Source organism: Capricornis sumatraensis, chromosome 12 (assembly GCF_032405125.1).
Source record: "Capricornis sumatraensis isolate serow.1 chromosome 12, serow.2, whole genome shotgun sequence".
In the NCBI taxonomy this organism is placed as follows: Eukaryota; Metazoa; Chordata; class Mammalia; order Artiodactyla; family Bovidae; genus Capricornis; species Capricornis sumatraensis.
Window position 1 is genome coordinate 85685041 of NC_091080.1, and position 21839 is coordinate 85706879.

A 21839-nucleotide genomic window follows, 5' to 3' on the forward strand; every position below is an offset into this window, starting at 1 on the left:
AGGGTGCTATAGCTTTAAGTGCATTGCTATTCTGCCCTTGCTGCAGAATGAACAACAATGATGTTCTGCTGAGCATCAATTACAAACATTTTAGGAAAGGCTCAGCCATTTTGGACGATGAGGCTGTATCACTCAAGCGTAATGAGCCAAGAGGAGAAACACGTTGTTTGCCTGCAACGCTAGTACAGACCCGTGCCCTGGCCGCCTGAGTTCCTTTTCTGCTCTGTTGTGAATTTGGAAGGTACAGGGTGTTCGTTCAGCCTTACAAGCACTAATGCGAAAGGAACATTCTGGCTTAGGGACTCAGCTGAAATGAATACCAGGGACAGTGCTTTTGCCAACTAATTATCGACAGAATATTCAGAATTTGCAAAATGCCAGCTCCTTGGTGGCCCCACCTCCAAGCCCCCCTCCTACCCTCCCTGCAAGCCCACACACAGGAAAAAGGTTTAGACATGATCATCAACTCGGAGTAAATTCTTTTACAAATCCAATATTTATTTTCTTATGTACAAAAAGGAAACTCCAAGTGAACATAAAAATGAAATAAAATGCTTTTGGCTGCACTGACTTTAACTGTCCATTATCTTGTCACAATTAATCACATAAACGTGGTATGGACTGTCGCCACCGTGGCACATTTGTTATAGAGAGGGAATGTGATATTTGGCTAGTTTAAGAATGTTAGAGAGAAACAGAAAGAGGTCACACAGAACCTGGGGACTGGGGTGGTGGTCAAAGGATTCTGAGATCATCACTCTACTGAAGTCATCTAAACAGCAAATCTCCAGTCACAAATAGTGTAGTCAAAGGCCCCAGTGCACCTCCACTTGGCTGACACAACGTGAGAGAACCAAGGTTCCATCCAGAGGACGTGGACCACTGATGTGTAAAACAAATATGGCTGAATTGTCAGATACCTAAACTGTGAGCTGAAAGCCAGATTTTGGAGAGTACCATTATTTCTGCAGGAGAATCTGGTAGCAAGGGCATCATTAAAAAAACTTTTTTTTTTTTTTTTTTACTTGGCTGCATCGGGTCTTAGTTGCAATGCATAAGCTTGTGGGAACTTAGATTCCCAGGGATCAAACCCACATCCCTTGCATTGCAAGACGGATTCTTAACCATTGGACCACCAAGGAAGTTTCAGCAAGGCCATCATTTTGAATTGAACACGGCAATGGTGTGTTGCGGCCAAGGTATAATGTCTTTGCTGATTTATGGCCAAAGGGACCAACCGTGGGTAAGAAATGAAGCCAATGATAACATCACACGTATGAAGATTTTTAAATTAAGCGGAATCATGTAGTTTTACTTTTTTTTTTTTTTCTAAACTGAGATTAAAGGGCTTTTAAAGAAACTCAATATCGTCATGTACCCATGCTCCCCCTGAGTGATCTATGTATAGGTTTGTTTTAAACCAGTCAGCTCTTCAGGCCAATTCTTTGCTTGAAACCTGTACATGGAGTTCTCTTGGGAGCAGGCCACAGTTCCACTGAGTGACTGGGGACAGACACTGACTTGTTTGGATCTCTAAATAGCTTGTGCAGATTTTAAAAAATAACATGAGAAAAAGAGCAGACTTTTAAAAATTCAGAATCTGTAGTTTGTAAAACTACTATCGTTTTAGCATGAACTCGGTGCTGACCTTTGCAGATCAATCATAAATAATAAATTCTCCCAAGAAAAGTATTTCTTGAAGAAATGGGAAAAACACAAACTAAAAACTATACCTCTTGCACCATAAATATCAGCTACTTTGGGCTAAGCACTTTTTCAGGGGGTGGTAATAATGCATGAGAGTATACATGAATATATACCTTAGTTTACATAGATAATGTGGAATTTTGAATGATCTACATCTGGCGTTAGTATAGTGTCTAATATTATGGATACGGTCATCGTGCTGATTCTCCTGAAATTGTGGCAATAACTCATCACAGATACAGCTTTGATGGACCCAATTTTATGCCTTCCCATGGCAGGATCCAGAAATCAGTTCTAAAAAACCTTGTTACAAGTTGGACTTAAATTATACATCAATTACAGATGGCTCACTGGACAATGAAAGCACACATCAGAAGTCAGTTTTGGCCAGTGGACTTTCATCCACTCTGGTTTCCACCTAAATGTCCAGAAGGTCATCTCCGCTTTCATCACTCTCCACGGTCAGCTGCCGGGTCCACCACTTCTTAACCTCAGAGCCACAGGAAGCGGTGTCCGTCATGGGGTTCATTTTGCACACGACAGATTTCATTGTGGTCCGCCCTCCAAATCGTAAGTTGACAGAAGACACCGAGTGGCTTATTGGTTTTGGTGCTGCAGAATCAAAAAAAGCCCCATGAGCACCATGGCGTGGTTCCCCATCCCCCTGCCCCCAATCTCGGCCCCATCGCGAGCTATTCCTGAAACACCCTGATGGTCCCATCAGTCATGCCTTCCACGAGCAAGTCCCATCCACAGATGTCATGTATGAAACCTTTCCAAGCACTGGATCCTGCATATTCATAATGGGGGCTTCCCAGGCGGTGCTAGTGGTAGAGAACCCGTCTGCCAATGCAGGAGACATAAGAGATGCGGGTTCCATCCCTGGGTGGGGAAGATCCCCTGGAGGAGGGCATGGCAACTCACTCCAGTATTCTTGCCTGGAGGATCCCAAGGACAGAGGAGCCTGGCAGGCTACAGTCCATGGGGTCGCCAAGAGTCAGATGTGATTTAACAACTAAACAACAAGAGGAAGAAAGACTTCCCTCTCTGCTGTTAAGAGGCATTGGACAAATGTAAGAAGCCTCCACGTCCCTGTGGGCTCAGTTATCCACAGAGAAAGCACTGAACTGGGAAGATCACTGCTCTCCCTCTCACTCTGTGTGCCCTGAATGGGATTATCCTGGTTTTCTATGCCGCTCTAGAAGAAAACTCTCTCTCACTGAATCAGTAAAATGTGGAAAATAATAGGGTTGTGAGGATCAAATGATGGAAGGCAGTTCGGATAGTGCTTGGTGTATAGTAAGTACTGAAACATATTCTACTGCACTCAGTAGGTTTTGTTGCTCCTTCTCTGAGAATCCTTTGTCATTTTCTGAGTGGACCCACCTACTCCCTCTCAGAGTAACGAATGTTACCTAAGTTAGAGGATGCCTGGAATGTGCACTGGAAGCCTGTGGTGATAATCTCTCGATCTTTCTATGTCGTGGTTATAATATCTTTGTTAATAGGGGCTGCTGAGACTTCCTGGGTGGTCCAGTGGTTAAGAATCTGCCTTCCAATGCAGGAGATGAGGGCTCGATCCCTGACCTGGGAGAGAAGATCCCACAGGCCACAGGGCAGCTAAGCCCATGTGCCACAACTAGACAGTTTATGCACTGCAAGGAAGACTCATCTCAGCTTAATAAATAAATGAATAAACTTAAAAAAAAAATAGGAGCTGCCTTCTCTATTAGCTGAAGACAAGGGCTAACATTGTTCTACTTAGAGAAGCCATTTTGAGGAAAATGTTTCTGATGAGGGAAGTATATATTTTTCATCATTTCACTATCTATTTATTCTTTTTTGTTGCTTTTGGCCGGACCACATGACCTTCTGGGATCTTACTTTCAGACTAGGGATAGAACCCGGGCCCCCTACAATGAAACTTGAAATCCTAGCCACTGGACCACCCGGGAAGTCGCTATAAATAACTTTAGATGTGGACCTGAACTTTGAAACTCAAGACCCCAGACACACAAAGAACACTGATACCCTTCAGACCCCAATGCTGGGAAAGACTGAGGGCATGAGGAAAAGGGGACGACAGAGGAAGAGATGGTTGGATGGCATCACCGACTCAATGGACGTGAGTTTGAGCAAGTCCAGGAGACTGTGAAGGACAGGGAAGCCTGGCATGCTGCAGCCCATGGGGTCGCAACGAGTCAGACACGACTGAGTGACTGAACAACAACCTTTCAGATGAGCCAACTGCTGGAGAAAGGACTTGCTGTACGTACCGGAGGGCAGGCGCCACTGCCCGAACTTCCTCTGGGGCTTCCCGGCCTCGGCCGCGTCCTGGCGACCCCCTCCCCGGTCCGAGAGGGTGGGGCTCAGGAGTTGCTGCTGGCTGCTCGACTGTAGGGATGGGGGTGGGGGGAGAGTCAGGCGGTTATCTCTCCCCACGTGCTCTCCTCCACCCTCCTCTGTGCGCTGGGCTGGCCCCTCATTTCAGTTTAAGAAAGGAAGAAAGCCCCACGGGAAAGTCAAGTGGGGAAAAACTGTGGACCCATCGTGTCCACTAGGAGGACTGGAAGGGTGAACACGGGCGAAAGAGTCAAGGAAAATTTGACTAAGTCACCACCGCACACTGTGAGGGTGAAAAGCCTGACTTTCCAGGTGGCCCCTTTTCTTGGGCGTCCTTCCTGGATTCCTCCATGTTCGCAGCCCCGTGCCCCCCACTCCTGGGGGCACCGCCATGCACAAGAAAGGCAGGGAAGGGCTTCCAGGAAGAAGTGGGGGTAGCGGAGAGAGCCTGCTTTGGGGGCAGCACACGCTTGCCAACCTGGGGGTCAGCGCCTAGAGCTTCCAGATGAATCCTCAGCAGACGAAGCTCTGGGATGAGCCCCGGAGGAGAACGAGACTTCCATCAACTAAGACTGAGGTCAAGAGGAAGTGCCTGGATCTCCTCCATGCATCTCACCCGGTCTCTGCTTTACCAGCATCTTTTCCTTCCCTATCAGTAGTGTGGTCCTCACCTCTCCTCCGTGACCCCTCTTGAGTTTTTTTAACCCCAAACCAGAGTGCTCGGCCAGCATCACCTCCCTGCTTTGCCAGCCCCACACTGCTGGCCGCCCTCGGGGCAGACAGGTGGCAGGGCCATTGTAGACATCCCGCGTTGTCCCCTGTGTTGACCGTCCTAGCCCAAGTCTCAGTGACCCATGATGCCTACTGGCTGGGGGTCGGGGGGACCCAATGACATGTGAACCCACCCAAAACAGGGCTGTGGCACAAGAGGCCCCTCGGCAGGTCCTGCTCAGCCACGGAGCCCCAGGCTTCAGCGTCTGTCGCCGGCCCTGACTGTGTCACTACACATCAGAACGCTGGGCCAGCTCCTCCTGATTCACATCGAAAGCCTCACAAGGCCCGGGCCTCCTGCCAGCTGCTTCTCACTCACACGCCCTCCAGGAGGCCGGTGACGCTGAACTGTTTTATGGATGTGCAGATGGAGGCTGGAAATGAAGCTAGGCTGAGCCCCAGTACACAGAAGGTCCTTAAGCTAAGCCTCCCCGATTTCCATATGCTCTTCTGATGCCCCACAAAAGGAGGACTAATCCTCGATGAGCCTGTTTAAGGAGGCTGAAGGCCAACTGCAAACCTTTTGCTCACTTGACTGCAAGTTTCTGGGACTCGGTGAGGAGAAAACTTTGAGGGCAGAACTAGGCAAACCATATTCTCCTAAGTCACAGGAGGAGTCCATGGCTGGACTCAAACCCTTACAGACGCGATATTAACTCTTTAGACAAATATCCACAAGATTATTAAATTTAGGGCGTTCCTGTGTGTTTTTTTTTTTTTTTTTTTTGTATCCATACAAATCAGAATCTTTTGAAAGAAGTTCCACAAATTCAGGGATGACAAGGACACAAACATGAACTGGGTCAACATGTTGCAGTTGTTTTTTATCAACTTAACTTCCTGTTAGAAATAGCATCACTTGTGCGAAACGACTATGTGAATGGCACCAGCCCCTGTTTTGCGAGCATCCATGGGTGACAGGCACCCCCTGCCCATACCTCGGGTTGCACACTGTTGTCCTGACTGTTGGTCTTCAGGTCTTCGCTGGGCTGCGTGGTCTCGATGCTGGGCGGGTTGAGGATCCGCTTCAACTCCTGCTGTTGGCTCTGCTTCAGGCTGATGATAATGCTACAGGACTGTTGCTGTTTCTATGGAGACAGGGTCCTTCTTTCAGGAATGGGAAAGTCAGCCCAACATCCCCTGCCCCCACCATTCAAATATTCCTCTCTTCTCCTCTCTCCAAAGGACCTGCCTGCCGGGTGACCACTTGAAAAAAAAATAGAAAGAAGGAAAGAAAGAAAGGGAAGTCGCTCTGTCGTGTCCGACTCTTTGCGACCCCATGGGCTGTAGCCTACCAGGCTCCTCCATCCATGGCATTTTCCAGGCAAGAGTACTGGAATGGGTTGCCATTTCCTGCTCCAGGGGATCTTCTGGATCCAGGGATCGAACCCGGGTCTCGCGCATTGCAGGCAGACGCTTTACCATCTGATCCACCAGGGAAGCCCGGTGACCACTTAAGAGCTTCCAAATAAGGGTTTTTCCCTGATGGGTATCAGACAGCTTTAGAGGAGGGCTTGGAATGTTCATTTGCATAACGATCCTTATGTTCACTGATACTACCGTGTAAGTTTTATTCTAAACAGTATTGTTTTTCCTTCCTTTTAAACAATTTTAAATTGAAATACAGTCAGTTTATAATATCATCTAAGTTTCAGGTGTACAGCCCAGCCATATCCCTGGTGGCTCAGATGGTAAAGAATCTGCCTGCAATTCGGGAGAGGTGGGTTTGATTCTTGGGTCAGGAAGATCCCCTAGAGGAGAAAACGGCAACCCACTCCAGTATTCTTGCCTGGGAAATCCCATGGACAGAGGAGTCTGGTGGGTACAGTCCATGGGGTCACAAAGAGTCAGATATGACTGAGCAACTAACACTATTATATATATATATAATGGAGAAGAAAACGATAACCCACTTCAGTATTCCTGCCTGGGAAATCCCAAGGACACAGGAGCCTGGAGGGCTACAGTCCATCGGGTCACAAACAGTTGGACACAATTGAAGTGATTTAGCATGTAGCAGCATACACACACACACACACACACACTCTCTCTCTCTCTCTCTCTTTTTCAGGTATTTTCCCCTGATAGGTCATTACACAATATTGAATACAGTTCCCTATATTATACAGTATAAGAGGATTTTTAGATCATTAACATGAGTTTCTATTTTTTTCCCCTTCTTTTCTTATCTTATGCTCACTAAGCCAAGTAGCTCACTCCTTGCCTCTAAGTTGTAAGAAGCAGGACACCTGGGTGGTTGAGAGAAACCCTTGCTGTGTTCCAGTTGCTCTGGTTGCAGTGGGCCAACCTGTCCTGGCACACATTGAGGCCAGGACGGTCTGGGAGAGAGTCAGCAATGCCCATGCCCTAACAGGGTCTGTGGGGGGGGCAGACGTGATCCCTGACCTAGCAGGGCTGATGGGGCGTGGGGTGGGGAACACTGAGTGGACTTAGTGGGGGGGGGCATCTCTCACAGCTGCCTTGCTATACGAGGCTGGACTGGTCCATTTCTCTGGGGACCTTTTCTGCTCCAATAGATACGCTTTGCAGTTGATGTTCTTAGAAACAAGATAAAAATTTTGTTCTGTATAAATGTTTACTGGTTCATTTGATTTTTTCCACCCCCTGTGTGTGAAAGTGAAAGTGAAGTCACTCAGTCGTGTCTGACTCTTTGCGACCCCATGGACTGCAGCCTGCCAGGCTCCTTCATCCATGGGATTTTCCAGGCAAGAGTACTAGAGCGGGTTGCCCTGTCCAAGCATAGGTCAAAACCATTCATAAAAGTCATGACCAAATAGAAGAGCTGACTGCAAACAGAGTCAACACAGTACACATTCATTGATTTATGAATTAGAGAATCTTAATGCTTATAGTTCAGGAAGCAGATCATAACTTTTGGGGAGAGGTGGTCTTTAACTAAGGATCAAACACTGTCAATGATACATTGGGCTTTGTAGGGGCAATTTAAAAGTAGCTTTGTCAATCCAATTGCCATTCAAACAGGTAGAGATTGTTGGCATTGTAAACACCTGCATTTCGTAAAAGGCGATCGTAAATATTTTAATATCCATAAACTGCTTTTTAAACATTCAACCTGTGTTATAAAGATGGGATTCAATGGAAACTTCTTTTGGACTCTGCTCAAGAGGGGATGGCTGACTCTGGGCCAGAATTAGGGTTTGAATCACTGTGAATGGATCCGGGTGACCTGGTTGAAGGTCCATAAGGTGATCACAGAAGGATCCAATCCAGGTACTGTGGGAGCCCTTTCCTTTGGACACTCTGCCTCCCTCCTCCCCTTCCTCCTCCCCACCCCCTCCTCCTCCCCACCCCCTCCTCCTCCCCTCCCCCTCCCCTCCCCCTCCTCCTCCCCTCCCCTTCCTCCTCCCCACCCCCTCCTCCTCCCTTCCCCCTCCTCTTTCCAAAGTTCTTTCCTTTGAATCCTCCCCCTCCTCCCCTCCCCTCCTCCTCCCCTCCCTCTCCTCCTCCCCTCCCCCTCCTCACCTCCCCCTCCTCCTCCCTTCCCCCTCCTCCTCCCCTCCCCCTCCTCCTCCCCTCCCCCTCCTCCTCCCCTCCCCCTCCTCCTCCCCTCCCCTTCCTCCTCCCCACCCCCTCCTCCTCCCTTCCCCCTCCTCTTTCCAAAGTTCTTTCCTTTGAATCCTCCCCCTCCTCCCCTCCCCCTCCTCCTCCCCTCCCCCTCCTCCTCCCCTCCCCCTCCTCTTTCCAAAGTTCTTTCCTTTGAATCCTCCCCCTCCTCCCCTGGCCCCTCCTCCCCTCCCCTTCCTCCTCCCCTCCCCCTCCTCCTCCCCTCCCCTCCTCCCCTCCCCTCCTCCTCCCCTCCCCCTCCTCCTCCCCTCCCCCTCCTCCTCCCCTCCCAAGGCCTCCTCCTCCCCTCCCCCTCTTCCTTCCAAAGTTCTTTCCTTTGAATCCTTCCCCTCCTCCCCTGGCCCCTCCTCCCCTTCTTCCTCCTCCTCCCCCAACCCCTCCGTGCCCCCTCCTCCCCTCCTTTGGGCTCCTCTTCCTTCTCCCTCCCCGCTCCCTCCTCCTCCAAGAGGAGGAGGTGAAGGCCCGCAGGTCTGGCTCACTCACAGCTCGGATGCGCTTCAGGCACTTCTTCAGCCACATGCGGATGGTCTGCTTGGCCACCTCCTCCTCGATGGTGTACTCCAGCTGCTCCCTGGCCAGCAGCTCTTCCAGCTGCAAACTCTTGCGGATGTCCACTGACCGGTAGGAGAGCATGCTGGGCAGGGGGGTGGGGGGGATAGTGGTGAGCTCTGATGCCCCTGGGGGCCAGGCTCGTGGCCATCACGGAAGCCAGAGAGGACGCGACTCCCTCCAGCCGTGTAAGTTTCGGACGCCACCGCTGACCATCTGATTGTGTCACCTCCCTGTCTCTACCCTCATCTACCAGCCGAAGAGAGTCACGGACCTCCCTTTCCACTGGATGAAGCGCGCTGCTGTCTGCAAGGTGCTTACCACACCATCAGCATTCATTACACAAAAGATCCAGGCTAGGCTATGACCTTCATTATCAGCTGCTTAAGAGTCTGGAACTTCCCCTATAGAAGGAAGACTATTTTTGCTGTACTTTCTTCACATTCAGGTCAACTTGGTGATGGTCCTTGTGCTTACAGTAGATGCTTGCTGGCTATCCATTTTAAATAAAGCATTACGTACTTGTCCATTCCAAACTCCCTAATGGTATGTGGCAGCCTGGATGGGAGGGGAGTCTGGGGGAGAAGGGATACACATGGATATGCCTGAGTCCCTTCGCTGTTCACCTGAAACTGTCACAACATTGTTAATCGGCTACACTTCAACACAAAACAAAAAGTTCAATAAAAAAAGTCATGTTTATATACAGAAAAATTTGGGGATGGTCAATATGCTTGGCTGTGGGTCACATATCCCGTTCTCCTGGCCCCCACCGTTTCCCTCTCAGCTGATCTCATGTGCTCCCCTAGATCTTCCTCATTTGTTATATTTTTTAAACATCTGTTTTTATTTACTTATTTGACCGTGCCTGGTCTTAGCTACAGCACTTGGGATCTTCCATCCTGGTCATGGCATGTGGGATCCTTAGTTGCAGCATGGAGTGAAGTGAAGTGAAGTGAAAGTCAGTCGTGTCCGACTCTTTGCAACCCCATGGACTGTACAGTCCATGGAATTCTCCAGGCCAGAATCCTGGAGTGGGTAGCCTTTCCCTTCTCCAGGGGGTCTTCCCAACCCAGGGATCGAACCCAGGTCTCCCACATTGCAGGTGGATTCTTTACCAGCTGAGCCACCAGGAAGCCCAGCATGAAAACTCTTAATTGCAGCATTGAGGGGCTAGTTCCCAAACCAGGAACCAAACCCACACCCCCCCAGTGGCAAGTGGAATCTTGCCACTGGGCCACCAGGGAAGTCCCTTCCTTATTCATTTCAGATGGGCTGAAAGCCAGGGTGCATTGTTCACTCCCATTCAGCCCTTAGCGCAATAGGCCCACACAATGGCTGCTGACAGCGACTCAGCCGACGTGCTGCGTGGGGGCGCCTGGGCAACGAGGCAGTGCCCAGGCAGAGGGGCTTGCAGCCAAAGTGGGACACGGTGCCCTCTGGCAGTTGGGTGCTGTCCCGCATAGTCACAGCCCCCAGCTGTGAGCTCACATCCATCTACACAGCCCAGATCACAGCCTGGAGGTGTCTGAGGGGGGCCCTCCCCATTCAGCTTGGTATCAGTTCCATGACCTACTCTCGATCGCTAAGCTTCTTCCCACCACTGGGGAAGAACATGCTCTCCCCTGCCTTGTTAAGAATCTCATCGTTGTGGACCACTTGTGATCACATCCAGGGTGAGAAGGATAAGGAGGAGCAAAGGATGCCTCCATCAGCTTCATCTGGGTCCATTTGATCAGACACACAATGTCATCCAAAGAGGCTGGATGCTAATTAGTGGGGACAGTGATGTGTCTATACACCTCACTTTCAGCCTGAAACTGTCACTATGAGGAAGATGAGGTGACATTTTGAGAGAGGGGGCACTCTCTGCTCTCATCTGTGTTTTCTGCCTTATCTTGTCCTGTCTTTTCACTTGCTCCCAGAAGAAGCGAAGAGAGGGAGGTAGAATCGATAACTTGAGACAACTTCTCCCAGATCCTTCCTCTGTTCTGGTCATTTCTCAGATTCCAGTTACAACGTATTTCTGTACGCATGGGTGCTCCTGAAAATTGTGACTAATACCCAGCATTTAATTGGCTGGGTATTTGCAACACGATGAACATAGCTACGGCTGGTAGAGGGTTTTCTTGACTTTTTCTGGGGCGTGGATCCTTTGGCAGTGCAGCTGATGCAACATTTCTTAGCATCAGGTTTTGAATGCATTATGAAATCTACATTACACAGGAAACGGATTACACAGAAATTGAGTCCTTGGATTATTTTCTTTGAAAAGGTGGTGACACAGTAAAATAAGAACCTCTCTACTATTATATTGAATAGTACCATCTAGCTGAGGTGAAATGATGACTATATCTCAGAACTGGGCAGCATAACAGGTATTTTAAGATATCAGACATGCAGTAACGGACATGAAAATGTCTGATTTCTACTGGTGACGGAGATACAGCTACTGTATTGTTAACACTGCTGTGGTTTGTCGCCTGCCTTCATCCAAGGAGATGCTGCATTGCAGACAATGACTAGTGAAAATAAAGATGGAACTGTTTCTCTTTCCAAGACCACGGACCTCTGAAGTTTATCCACTGACCCCCATTTAAGAAGCTGTTGAGTTGAACTGTGTTCCCTCAACAAAAGGTATGCTGGAGTCCTCACTCCAGGCCCTCAGAGTGTGATCTTACTTGGGAACAGGTCACTGCAGACGGGGCTTCCCTGGTGGCTCAGACTGTAAAGAATTTGCCTGCAACGCAGGAGACCCAGGTTTGATCCCTGGGTTGGGAAGATCCCCCGGAGGATGGCATGGCAACCCACTCTAGTACTCTTTCCTAGAGAATCCCAGGGACAGAGGAGCTGGTGAACTGCAGTCCATGGGGTCCTAAAGAGTCAGACACGACTGAAGCAACTGAGCATGCACACACACGCACTGCAGACGTAATTAGTTAGGAGGAGGTCGTGCTGGAGTAGGGTGGGTCTTTAATCCGATATGATCTGGTGTCCTTACAAAAGGGGACGCCTGGACAGACACACAGACACACACACACACAGAGCACGTCCTGTGAAGATGAAGGCAGAGATCAGGGTGATGCTTCCACGGGCCAAGAAGCACCAGCGATGACCAGCAAACCACCAGCAGCCCTGGATCCGATCCTCCCTCCCAGCCTCAGAGAGAACCCCCTCTGCTGACTCCTGGAATTCACTTTCAGCCTCCAGACAATCCACTTGACTGCTTAGACTGCTCAGAGCGTGGGATTTTGTTAAAGCAATCCTAGCAAATAATGCAGAAGCCACTCAGAGAGAAGAAAGGGCTGAGCCTCTGTCTGCCCTTTTGTCCTATCTGGGGTCCTCAGGAAATGTCTAGAAACGAGGTGTGTCAACCAAGCAGGGGCGCCTGTCTCTGGGTGGGCCAGGCCAACTCTGGTTGGATCCGCGGGTGAGAAGACTGATCAGACTGTAGCCCCAGCTTGGCCCCAGGAACTGAGCAGGTTCCTAGCCCTCTGGATATCTTCCTTCCTGCTAACAAAGGGGCAGGGGGCTCATTGCCCCTGCAGCTGAGACTCAGAGCTGGGAGCGGCCCCCGCAACGTCCCCCGCCCCGTACCTGAGCACGTCGTGGAAGGTGACGTCACCGCCGTTGTGCAGCCGCTCCATCTCGTAGCACATGTGCTTGAACAGAAGCTTGTCCTTGTCCAGGTCCACCTCCAGCCTGCCCCGCAGCAGCCGCAGCAGGAACTTCACGCGGAAGGTGGGGATCACCCCCTGGCAACAGAGCATGATGATGGTTGTTAAGTCGTGTCCGACTCTTTGTGACCCCATAGACAGTAGGCTGCCTGGCTCCTCTGTCCATGGGATTCTCCAGGCAAGAAGACTGGAGTGGGTTGCCATTTCCTCCTGCAGGGGATCTTCCCGACCTCCAGGGGATCGAACCCTCGTCTCCCGCATTGGCAGGCGGGTTCTTTACCACTGAGCCACCGAGGAAGCTGGGGAGCACTGTCATTTTTGCTTGGCGTTCTTCATAGTCAAAGAGCCCACAGCTAGTCCTCAAAAGCTGCCATAAACCAGCAGGAGAACAAGGAAGCTGCTGGGCTCCGGAGGCAGGGTGGGTCTGCACACCCGGAGGAGACCGGGATGAAGAGCTGGCTCCTGGGACCTTCTGCAGAGGCTTCTCTGGTTCTGGGGGCCAGGTGAGGGTAGGGACATCCCAGGCACCACGGGGCAGCCCAGGAGCCAGGAGGGCAGAGGTCACCCTCCTTTTGCTTTACGGTCTCTCCCTGGTGCCTATCGCACGGACTCAGCCTGTGCCCCTATTTGTCTAACATGTGAGGTGAGAGGACAGTGATGCACTGAGTTGAGGACACGGGGCCCACGTGGGCAGGATCGTCCTCTTCACTTAGTCCAGATGCTGGGCATGGCTAATTATGGATTCTGAGTTGCTCTTCGGCCGAAAGACCACTCCTTTCCAGGTCCTCTCCAGCAAGAGGGCAATCCCATCCAGGAAGACTGGCTCCCAGCAGATCCAGACTCCGAGCCCCTTCGGGGCAACAAAACCTGCAGTGCCAGCCTGGCTCTGACTTTGAATGGAGGAACTGGGCGAGAGGCAGGGAGGCTGGCAGCCAGAGAATTCCTGCCAGTTACTAACGTCCACACATGTGAGCGGTGTGCCGACTTGCGTGTGTGTCCACGGAGGGCAGGTCCCTGCATGCGGCAGTGATGGAGAGCTCAGCAGATCCAGGTGAGATGGAGAGGGGGCCAGACACCTGCACAGCCAGGTCTTGGAAAGAACCCCCCAGACCAGTGCCTGGTGCAGTGGGGGCACCAAGGGGAGAAAAAGCACAGGCTCTGGGGAAAGCTGTGCGCCACTCTGCACACCCCAGCTCTGGTCCAGGAAACCCCGTCCATTCTGCTTCTGGCTCCTTGGCCTCTGAGTCCGCAGCCAATTCTCCCAGAAACCATTTCCAGATCTTCCCCCAAGTCTGCCCGTGGCTGAACTTCCCTCGTTCCTCAGATGTTAAGTCAAATAACACCTGCTCAGCCAGGCCTTCACGACCACCCTGCTAAAACATCTGCCGCCAACTCCAGCCACTCTACCATGTCACACCTTCTTGAAAGTGTTTATCGCTTCTTGAAATAAAAATAATCTTTACTATCATTACTGTTTCACTTTTTATAGTTTGTATCCCTGTAGGCTCTGCAAGCACAGGGACCTTGCCATCTTGTTCACGGTCATATCCCTTGTGCCTAGAACTGTGCCTGAGGGTTTGAGAGGATGAAGGAGGAAGAGGAGGAAGGGGAGAAGGAGCGGGATGGGTAGGAGGTGAGGAAGGAAGAAGGGGGGAGAGGAGGGGGATGGGGGAGAGGAGAGGAGAGGGCAAGAGCAGCTGCTGCTCTGACTCACTCTAGGAAATCTTGGATAAGATTTATGATGAAAACATCCAAATGGTAAAGTCCAAAATGGTAACTTTCAGAAACCACTTAAATAACTCCTTTGCACTTCTAATCAGAATTGCTGTTTGAATCTGCCTTACAGATCACTATGGTGATGTGAAACCTCACCCCATCCTGCCCTTAGCCCAGGCTGGCCTCTTTAGAGCTTCCTTAGTTTCTTCTCCTTGCTGACCTTCCAAATGTTGGCAGGTAAGGACACTCATGGTCGGACAGAACAGGACGGGGAGCTCTTCCTTCCCTCTCCCCTCCTAGCGCTTCCTTCTAAATTGTCAACGACAGCTTTCCGCAATTCAGCAATGGCCGTTCAATCCAAATTCAACGCATGTCAACTGTCAACCACAAAACCACTGAAAAGTTTGCAATAAGGCAGTCAGTGTCTTTGGGGTGGGGCATGAGACAATAATCGATTCTCTCACCTCTCTTTTATCATCCACCATGTTCCATATGATTTGAAAGTGACGAAGATCATTGTAACTTAAAAGCTGGTCCTCCTCAGTGGAATAAAACAAGGAGAAATTCTCCACAATTATGGCTAAAGAAAAAAAAAAAGAAAAGAAAAATGAGGATGTTAGGCAATTACGCTAATCTGTCATTTTTCCCCAAAAGTAAAACATCGATTATAAATAATGAATTTTATCACCTACATTATAAGCCAACATTTTAAAGGGCTTTTAGTACAGTTTCCAAGTTGGCATGTTTTACGCTTGGATCAGGCTATTCATCCAGCTCCTGCCTTTCCAAAACATGAGGGTCATGAGTGTAAACATGCATTCTGTGTCTATAGCTGCTCACGCCAGCTGGCTCAAACTCTTTGTTGAGAGTTCCAGGGCACTTTTTAAAGGTCAGATTGAGTTCTGGTGGCCCCACAGCTGGGTGGACAACGTACATCTTTTGAAAACATAATTGTGATATTTCAAGGTGGCAAAGTAGCCTTTTTTGATATTTGTTCAACTGAACCCACGAGAAGAGCTTTTGAAATTAATGGACATAATAAATAGGATAACTCTTGAAATTGCAATCAACTGTCATTTATGTGCCTTTCAAAGGTCTTTTCAGTTTCTGGACCAAAAGGCAACAATTTATAATTAATGCCATAAAACACCTACCCCAAGCAACCTGGGATAATTACTTGGAAATTGTACATAATTATCTAACAACCTGAGTTTAAAGAGATTGAAAAAATATTCAACGAGCATCACTTACCTACAAGCAGATTTAGCATGATGTAGGCAATGATGACATAAAATGAACAGAAATACATCAGTGCCCCGGCATAATTTCCACAGTCTGTTGCCCAGTATGTAAATTCATCAGGAGTACAAAAGGGGGGCTGGACCTGTGGGGCCATGGCAGGGAAGAGGCAGGGACCAGGGTGAGAACAGAGGAGAATATAAATTCCCCTTATCTAACTGTAATTGTGAATGTATTCCTAACAATATAAAATATAATTAACTTCAAAGTGATCTCTCAGAGCCCCATACACTGGGTACACCATCTGCGGTCAAAATCAAAAAGAATATTTCATTTATGCCACGCTTTTGGTCTTGCAGAATCCCAAGTTCATTGCCAATTGAGAAGCACAACAAAAATGAGGTTGTTTCTCCCAAGAGACACTTTCTGCCACCTCCACTAGCTCCAAAGAGTCAGTAGTTGTGGTGCAAAACGCAGAAAGTCAGATAAAAAGGCATTTTAAAAAATTCTCTGACTTCAGTAAAGGCTTAAGATTTAGGAAAATTCGCACTACACAGCAAATTCGCATTCAGATTATGTAAGAAAAAGTCAGAATCCTAATTCTTGGAGCATCACTATGAGACGTCATTAAATGGTACAAGATTTTAGGTTATCAAAAGCCTTTTTTTTTTTTTTTTTGATGCGGACCATTTTTAAAGTCTTTATTGAATCTGTTACAATATTGCTTCTGTTTTATGCTCTGGTTGTTTTTGGCCTCACAACCTGTAGGATCTTTGACCAGGGATCAAATCCGAACCTCCTGCACTGGAAGACAAAGTCTCAACCACTGGACCACCAGGGACGTTCCTAAGCTTTCCCATTCTCCACTGGCCCAATAAAACTCACACACCTCTGAGAAACTTCCAGGTTTCTTTCGGTCAGAGAGACCTAGGTCTTTCTTCTACATTTCCACGGCCTTCTGCTTGTTTATTTTTTTATCTAGAATTTAATCAATTCTGCCTTGTATTATTTTTGCTTTGGTAAATTCTGTCTTATTCACTCATACATACAGTTCCTGAGCTCCTCCTCTGTGCCTGGTTTATCCCCAGGCCCCCCCGCCCCCGCTCCCTGTTGCTGACAGTCTAGAGTCCTGCGGTCCACCTGGCAGCCGCCAACTCCACATCAGTGACAGTGAGTGTTAGTCGCTCAGTGACAGTGAGTGTTAGTCGCTCAGTCGAGCCCGACTCTTTTGTGACCCCATGGACTGTAGCCCTCAGGGCTCCTCGGTCCAAGGGATTGTCCAGGCAAGAATACTAGACGGGGTTGCCATTTTCTCCTTCAGGCTATCTCCCTGAGCCAGGGATCGAACTCGGGTCTCCCGCATTGAGAGGCAGATTCTTTACCATCTGAGCCACCAGGGAAGCCCACACCATGGGCCTATCTAAATTCAAAGTTATGTTCATTAAGTCAATACAATTAAAATACAATTGAAAATTCAACTCCTCAGTTGCACCAATCACACGGCAGGGGCTCAATAACCACACAGGGGTGGTTTGTGTGAACTGAACTGCCACGTTTGCAGAAATTTCTTTTGTCAGTTGGTCTGGAGGGTGAGAGGGAGATGAAATGAACCAATCAAGCTGATAACTCACTACGGTTGTGCAACACACAGCCAAGAAGAAATACACGGGGGTGGTGCACTGAGATGACCCAGAGGGATGGTACGAGGAGGGAGGAGGGAGGGGGGTTCAGGATGGGGAACACGTGTTTACCTGTGGTGGATTCAGGTTGATGTATGGCAAAACCAATACAATACTGTAAAGTAATTAACCTCCAATTAAAATAAATAAATTTATATTAAAAAAAAAAGAAATACAGACCACCGGGAGAACACAGAACCGCAGTCTTAGTGTGAGCAGTGTTCCTGAAGGAACTGAGCTTTGAACTGAGAGCTGAGGATGGTGAAGATTTAGTCCCGAGAAGCGAGGATACCTGGGGAAAAGTATGGCTCGGAACCCCTGATAGAAGCTCCTCGAGAATGCCTTGGACTCGCTGAAGCCCTAGCACCTAGTACAAGGGCCAGCACAAAAACAGGGGCCTAGTGAGTATCTGTTGAAGAAGTTAAATCAAAGAATCGGATCTCCTCTTTGAACTTGACTGCCAGAATGTCAAAGACGGGAGGGATCGAACAATGCTCAAATGATGCAAATTTGTTGAATGGAACTACAATAGCTTGAGTTGGGTTCACTAGATATCTTTCTTGGATGTGTATATACTGGAATTTAAGAGGATGCAGCTTTATGGATTAAAGAGCCAGGATATGTGTTTTGTATACAGTCTTGACACTACAAGAATGATGGTGCCATTACATTACCAAAGAGTTTCATCTGCTTCCAAGTCTAGGCATTGTTAGTGATGAAGAGACATTTACCATACAGTCGTGCATAATCTTATTCCAATCTTCTCCTGTGACAATTCGGAACAGTACAGTAATAGCTTTGCCAGCTGAAGAAAAGTTTGCATGCCTAATTTAAGGAAAAACAAACGAACAATATGAGTGATATGGTTTGTCATGAAGTAGGAAGGGTTGTCACCATCAAAACAGGTGGATTTTGGAGCAGATTTGGTTGCTAAGTTACCATTTCCGAAGGTTACAGCCTCTCATTTGTTTGTTATTTATACTTGCCTCCAAGTAGAGTTATCTCAATAGCTCAACCATAGCACAGTGCCAACAATTTATTGCCATTCATCTCAAATGACTGGGAAAGCAAGCTTTGACAATTAAAACTGATTCCTTCTTTTACAAGGATTATGCTAAAAAAGATGTAACCACCATGTATCAAATAAGTAGTCTCTGCAACATGATACGTTTAATTTTTTTTCTCTTAGGAAATACTCTGATACAGTTCCACAAAATTTAAGACAATCTTTGAAAAATGCTTTTCATGTATAATAATCATTTGTGGGTCCTAACTTACAATGCTTGTCTTATAAAAAGGAAAAAAAGCCAAAGCTATCTCAAAATTGTTTAAAAGAAATAATATATCACTTCTGGCAGTATGTGGATAGAAAAATTGCTGGAAATTCACCAGGCATTAGAAGTGGTTATTTCTGCATGGGGATGGAATTATGGGTTCTTTTTGTTTTCCTTTATTTCTGAATTTTCTAAAGTTTCTAAAGTAAGCACGCATACTGTTTTCAATGAGAAAAACATTATTTAAAATTTGGTCATTTTACTTTGCTTTAATTTTCGAATAATTGCTTCCCCATCTTTGTTTAAAACATGTACATATTTACTCATGATTTCATTACTAAAAAAGTTTACTATTTGAATACAAAGATAAATATATACAAACCTGTTAATGTTTTCTCCATATTTCACAGTACCAAATAAGACAACTCCAGCAAAAGCATAACACAGCAGCAAAAGGAACATGCCCACTATGATAAAGAAGCTTTTATACATGCTGACGACCACCGTCAGGAGAAGCATCTTCAGTGTTACCTGAATGGAGAGGAAGGATTTGGGGGTGGGGGTGCGGAAAGAGAGAAAAAGAGAGAGAGAGATACAGGGAATGATCAATTCACAAGCCATCTTGGGAAGGACATACCATTTAAGCAGTCTGACACAAAAGTGATTTACAAGGATATCATTTGAAAGTTGCTTGCTCAGTGGTAAAGAAATCGGGAAGATCCCCTGGAGAAGGAAACCTACTGCAGTATTCTTGCCTGGGAAATCCCATGGAGAGAGGGGTCTGGTGGGCCACAGTCCATGGGGTTGCCAAGAGCCAGATACAACTCGGCGACTGAACAACATCCTTTGGAAGTTGCTTGCTATTTGGTATTAAATTTGAATATTATTAAACTCATCTGACATAGAGAAATTCTACTTGTATCTCAAACTTCAGCCAAATGAATGAAAGTTCCACCCCAATATTTTTAGCCTCCCATTTTTCTCCTCTCTTGCTCACTGATTCTCTGTGATGCCTTCTGTATATTTTTGGCTGAAAGCAAGTAGACCCAGGATTCTTACACAAATAGACATTCACAAAAACAAAACCTGAACAATGGTAAAATACCAAATAACCATCAAATACAAAACATATTGATTATGTGGAAATATGGATTAGATATGAAATAAAGTAACAAAAAAGGAAACTGTGCCTCAAACACGAAAAATACATGTTAATGTATTGAGCATTAACAAGGATATCAAGAAATCTGGAATCACAGGATCATGAATGTTTGTTGAAGATTCTCCTTCTCTGCATTGAAAATGACTTGTGTGTGTGCTAAGTCACTTCAGTCATGTCTGACTCTTTGTGACGCTATGGACTGTAGCCCACGAGGCTCCTCTGTCCATGGGATTCTTCAGGCAAGAATGCTGGAATGGGTTGCCATACCCTCCTCCCGGGGATCTTCCCGACCCAGGGATTGAACCCGCATCTCTCATGTCTCCTGCATTGGCAGATGTGTTCTTTACCACCAGCCCACCCTGGGAAGAACCCCCAAATGACTTACCTCTATGAAAGATAAAAATGATAAAAATGAAGCATTGAGAAAGACCATTAGTTTTTGCTTTCATGCTTGATATGTTATCTTTAAAATGATGACTGAGCTCACTTAGCAAATTAGAAGAATAAATAAAACAACACAAATGTCAGGAAACATATCACAAGATAACTAAGCAACCGATTTGCTCATTTTGACTTATGGTGTCTAGGAATTTGTTAGCTGCAGCCCTGGAGACCCAGAAGGGCAGCTGCAGCCAGCTAGTCATTCTCCTTCCTTCGGTGTACATGTGACCTTTGACAGCATCTTCACAAGGTACTCACATGCTTCCCGCAGATGGAGAAAAACCGGAAGACAATCACACACGCTCCCATCATGTAGGTGTACGCGTTCTGCAATTTAAATGGACAGCCCCTCGTAATTTGCACGAAAGATCTTGTTACAGTCCCATTTTTCATTTTAAGCCTTCTGTGAAGTCTACTGAAAAATGAGCTTAACAAAATGTGAAAATTCCTCTTAAGAAATTTATCTTAAAAAGGTGCTGAAAAGGTCACCGCCAAAACTCATGAATAAGTATCAGCTATAAAATCAAACCTTAAATGGAACTTTCATCTCTGTGTTGCTCAGCTGAACTCTGTATTTTAAAACTTATTTTGCATATTGATAAAATAGCGACCAGATCTTTGGAGGGGCAGGAAGTCCCTAGGATAACAATGCAAGAGGAAGAAGTCGAAGGAGACAGCAGATAAAGGGATCCCGGCTTCTTCTAACCAGAGCGGGTGCTGGTGCAGAAAGAGACTGTAGGGTCAGCTCCAGCTTCCTTCTCTGTGAAGGTCTCCTCTGGAGACCAGCCGGCTGCATCCAGAGCTGATTTCAGAGAAGTCCCCTCCCTCTCAGAAACACACCCAGCTCTTCCTTCAAGCGTGTGATTGGCAGCAAGAGATGAGTCTGTGTGGTCCATGACGAAGAGAGCTTCATCTGAGAACAAAGAGCCCACTGGCTACAACCGCAATGACAATGGTGGCATTAAGCTCCTCCGTGAGGGGCAAGGAAATGAAATTGAAGCTCCAATACCGTGGCCACTTGATGCAACAGTCAACTCATTAGAAAAGACCCTGATGCTGGAAAAGACTGAAGGCAGAAGTGTTAGGACCAAACTGGAGCCAGGACAGGCTCTAAGGGGCAGGCTAGGCCTGAGGTTTAGTCTCTAGGAAGGCTGAGGCACTGGGATCTCCAGCAGGCAGTGTAGCTCGACCAATCAGAAAAATCCCTGTAGCCCCCCGCCCGCGCCAGACCCGAGCCAATCCGGATAGGGATGCGAGGTTTAAAAGTCGCGCGCGGGTACAGTTTAACCAATCAGCTATGCTGTTACAGGAACAAAGAACCGTCTGTATAAAAATAGATGTGATTCAGAGCTCAGGGCTCTTGTCAAGGCTCCACTGCGCTGGATGAGACTTGAGCCCTAGCTAGCAATAAACCCCTTCATGCTTTTGCATTGCTGTGGACGTCTTATTCTCTCAGTTTTGGGGACTCGGACTCTGGGCACAACAGAAGGAGAAGAGGGCAACAGAGGGATGAGACGGTTGGATGGATCGCCGACTCAATGGACGTGAACTTCGAGAAACTCCGAGAGATGGTGAGGGACAGGGAAGCCTGGGGAGCTGCAGTCCATGGGGTCACAGAGTCAGAGGTGACTTGGCAACTGAACAACAACAGCAAGGAATGCGTCTGCACAGGAGC

The 21839-nt window shown here is 47.6% G+C and overlaps 1 protein-coding gene across 2 annotated transcripts in view; it reads right to left on the reverse strand.

Moving 5' to 3' along the window:
• Nucleotides 1-2125: 2125 nt before the first annotated feature.
• Nucleotides 2126-21839, reverse strand: part of NALCN (sodium leak channel, non-selective) — a 280814-nt gene continuing 261100 nt past the window's right edge. For both annotated transcript variants that reach the window (XM_068984391.1, XM_068984390.1), the window contains 10 exons: nucleotides 20423-20491; nucleotides 18944-19092; nucleotides 18019-18112; nucleotides 15621-15753; nucleotides 14834-14949; nucleotides 12574-12731; nucleotides 8911-9061; nucleotides 5760-5909; nucleotides 3984-4101; nucleotides 2126-2319 (listed from right to left, as the gene is read on the reverse strand). In XM_068984391.1, the coding sequence (XP_068840492.1) occupies nucleotides 2126-2319; nucleotides 3984-4101; nucleotides 5760-5909; nucleotides 8911-9061; nucleotides 12574-12731; nucleotides 14834-14949; nucleotides 15621-15753; nucleotides 18019-18112; nucleotides 18944-19092; nucleotides 20423-20491 (1332 nt within the window). The remainder of the gene's footprint in view (nucleotides 2320-3983; nucleotides 4102-5759; nucleotides 5910-8910; nucleotides 9062-12573; nucleotides 12732-14833; nucleotides 14950-15620; nucleotides 15754-18018; nucleotides 18113-18943; nucleotides 19093-20422; nucleotides 20492-21839) is intronic.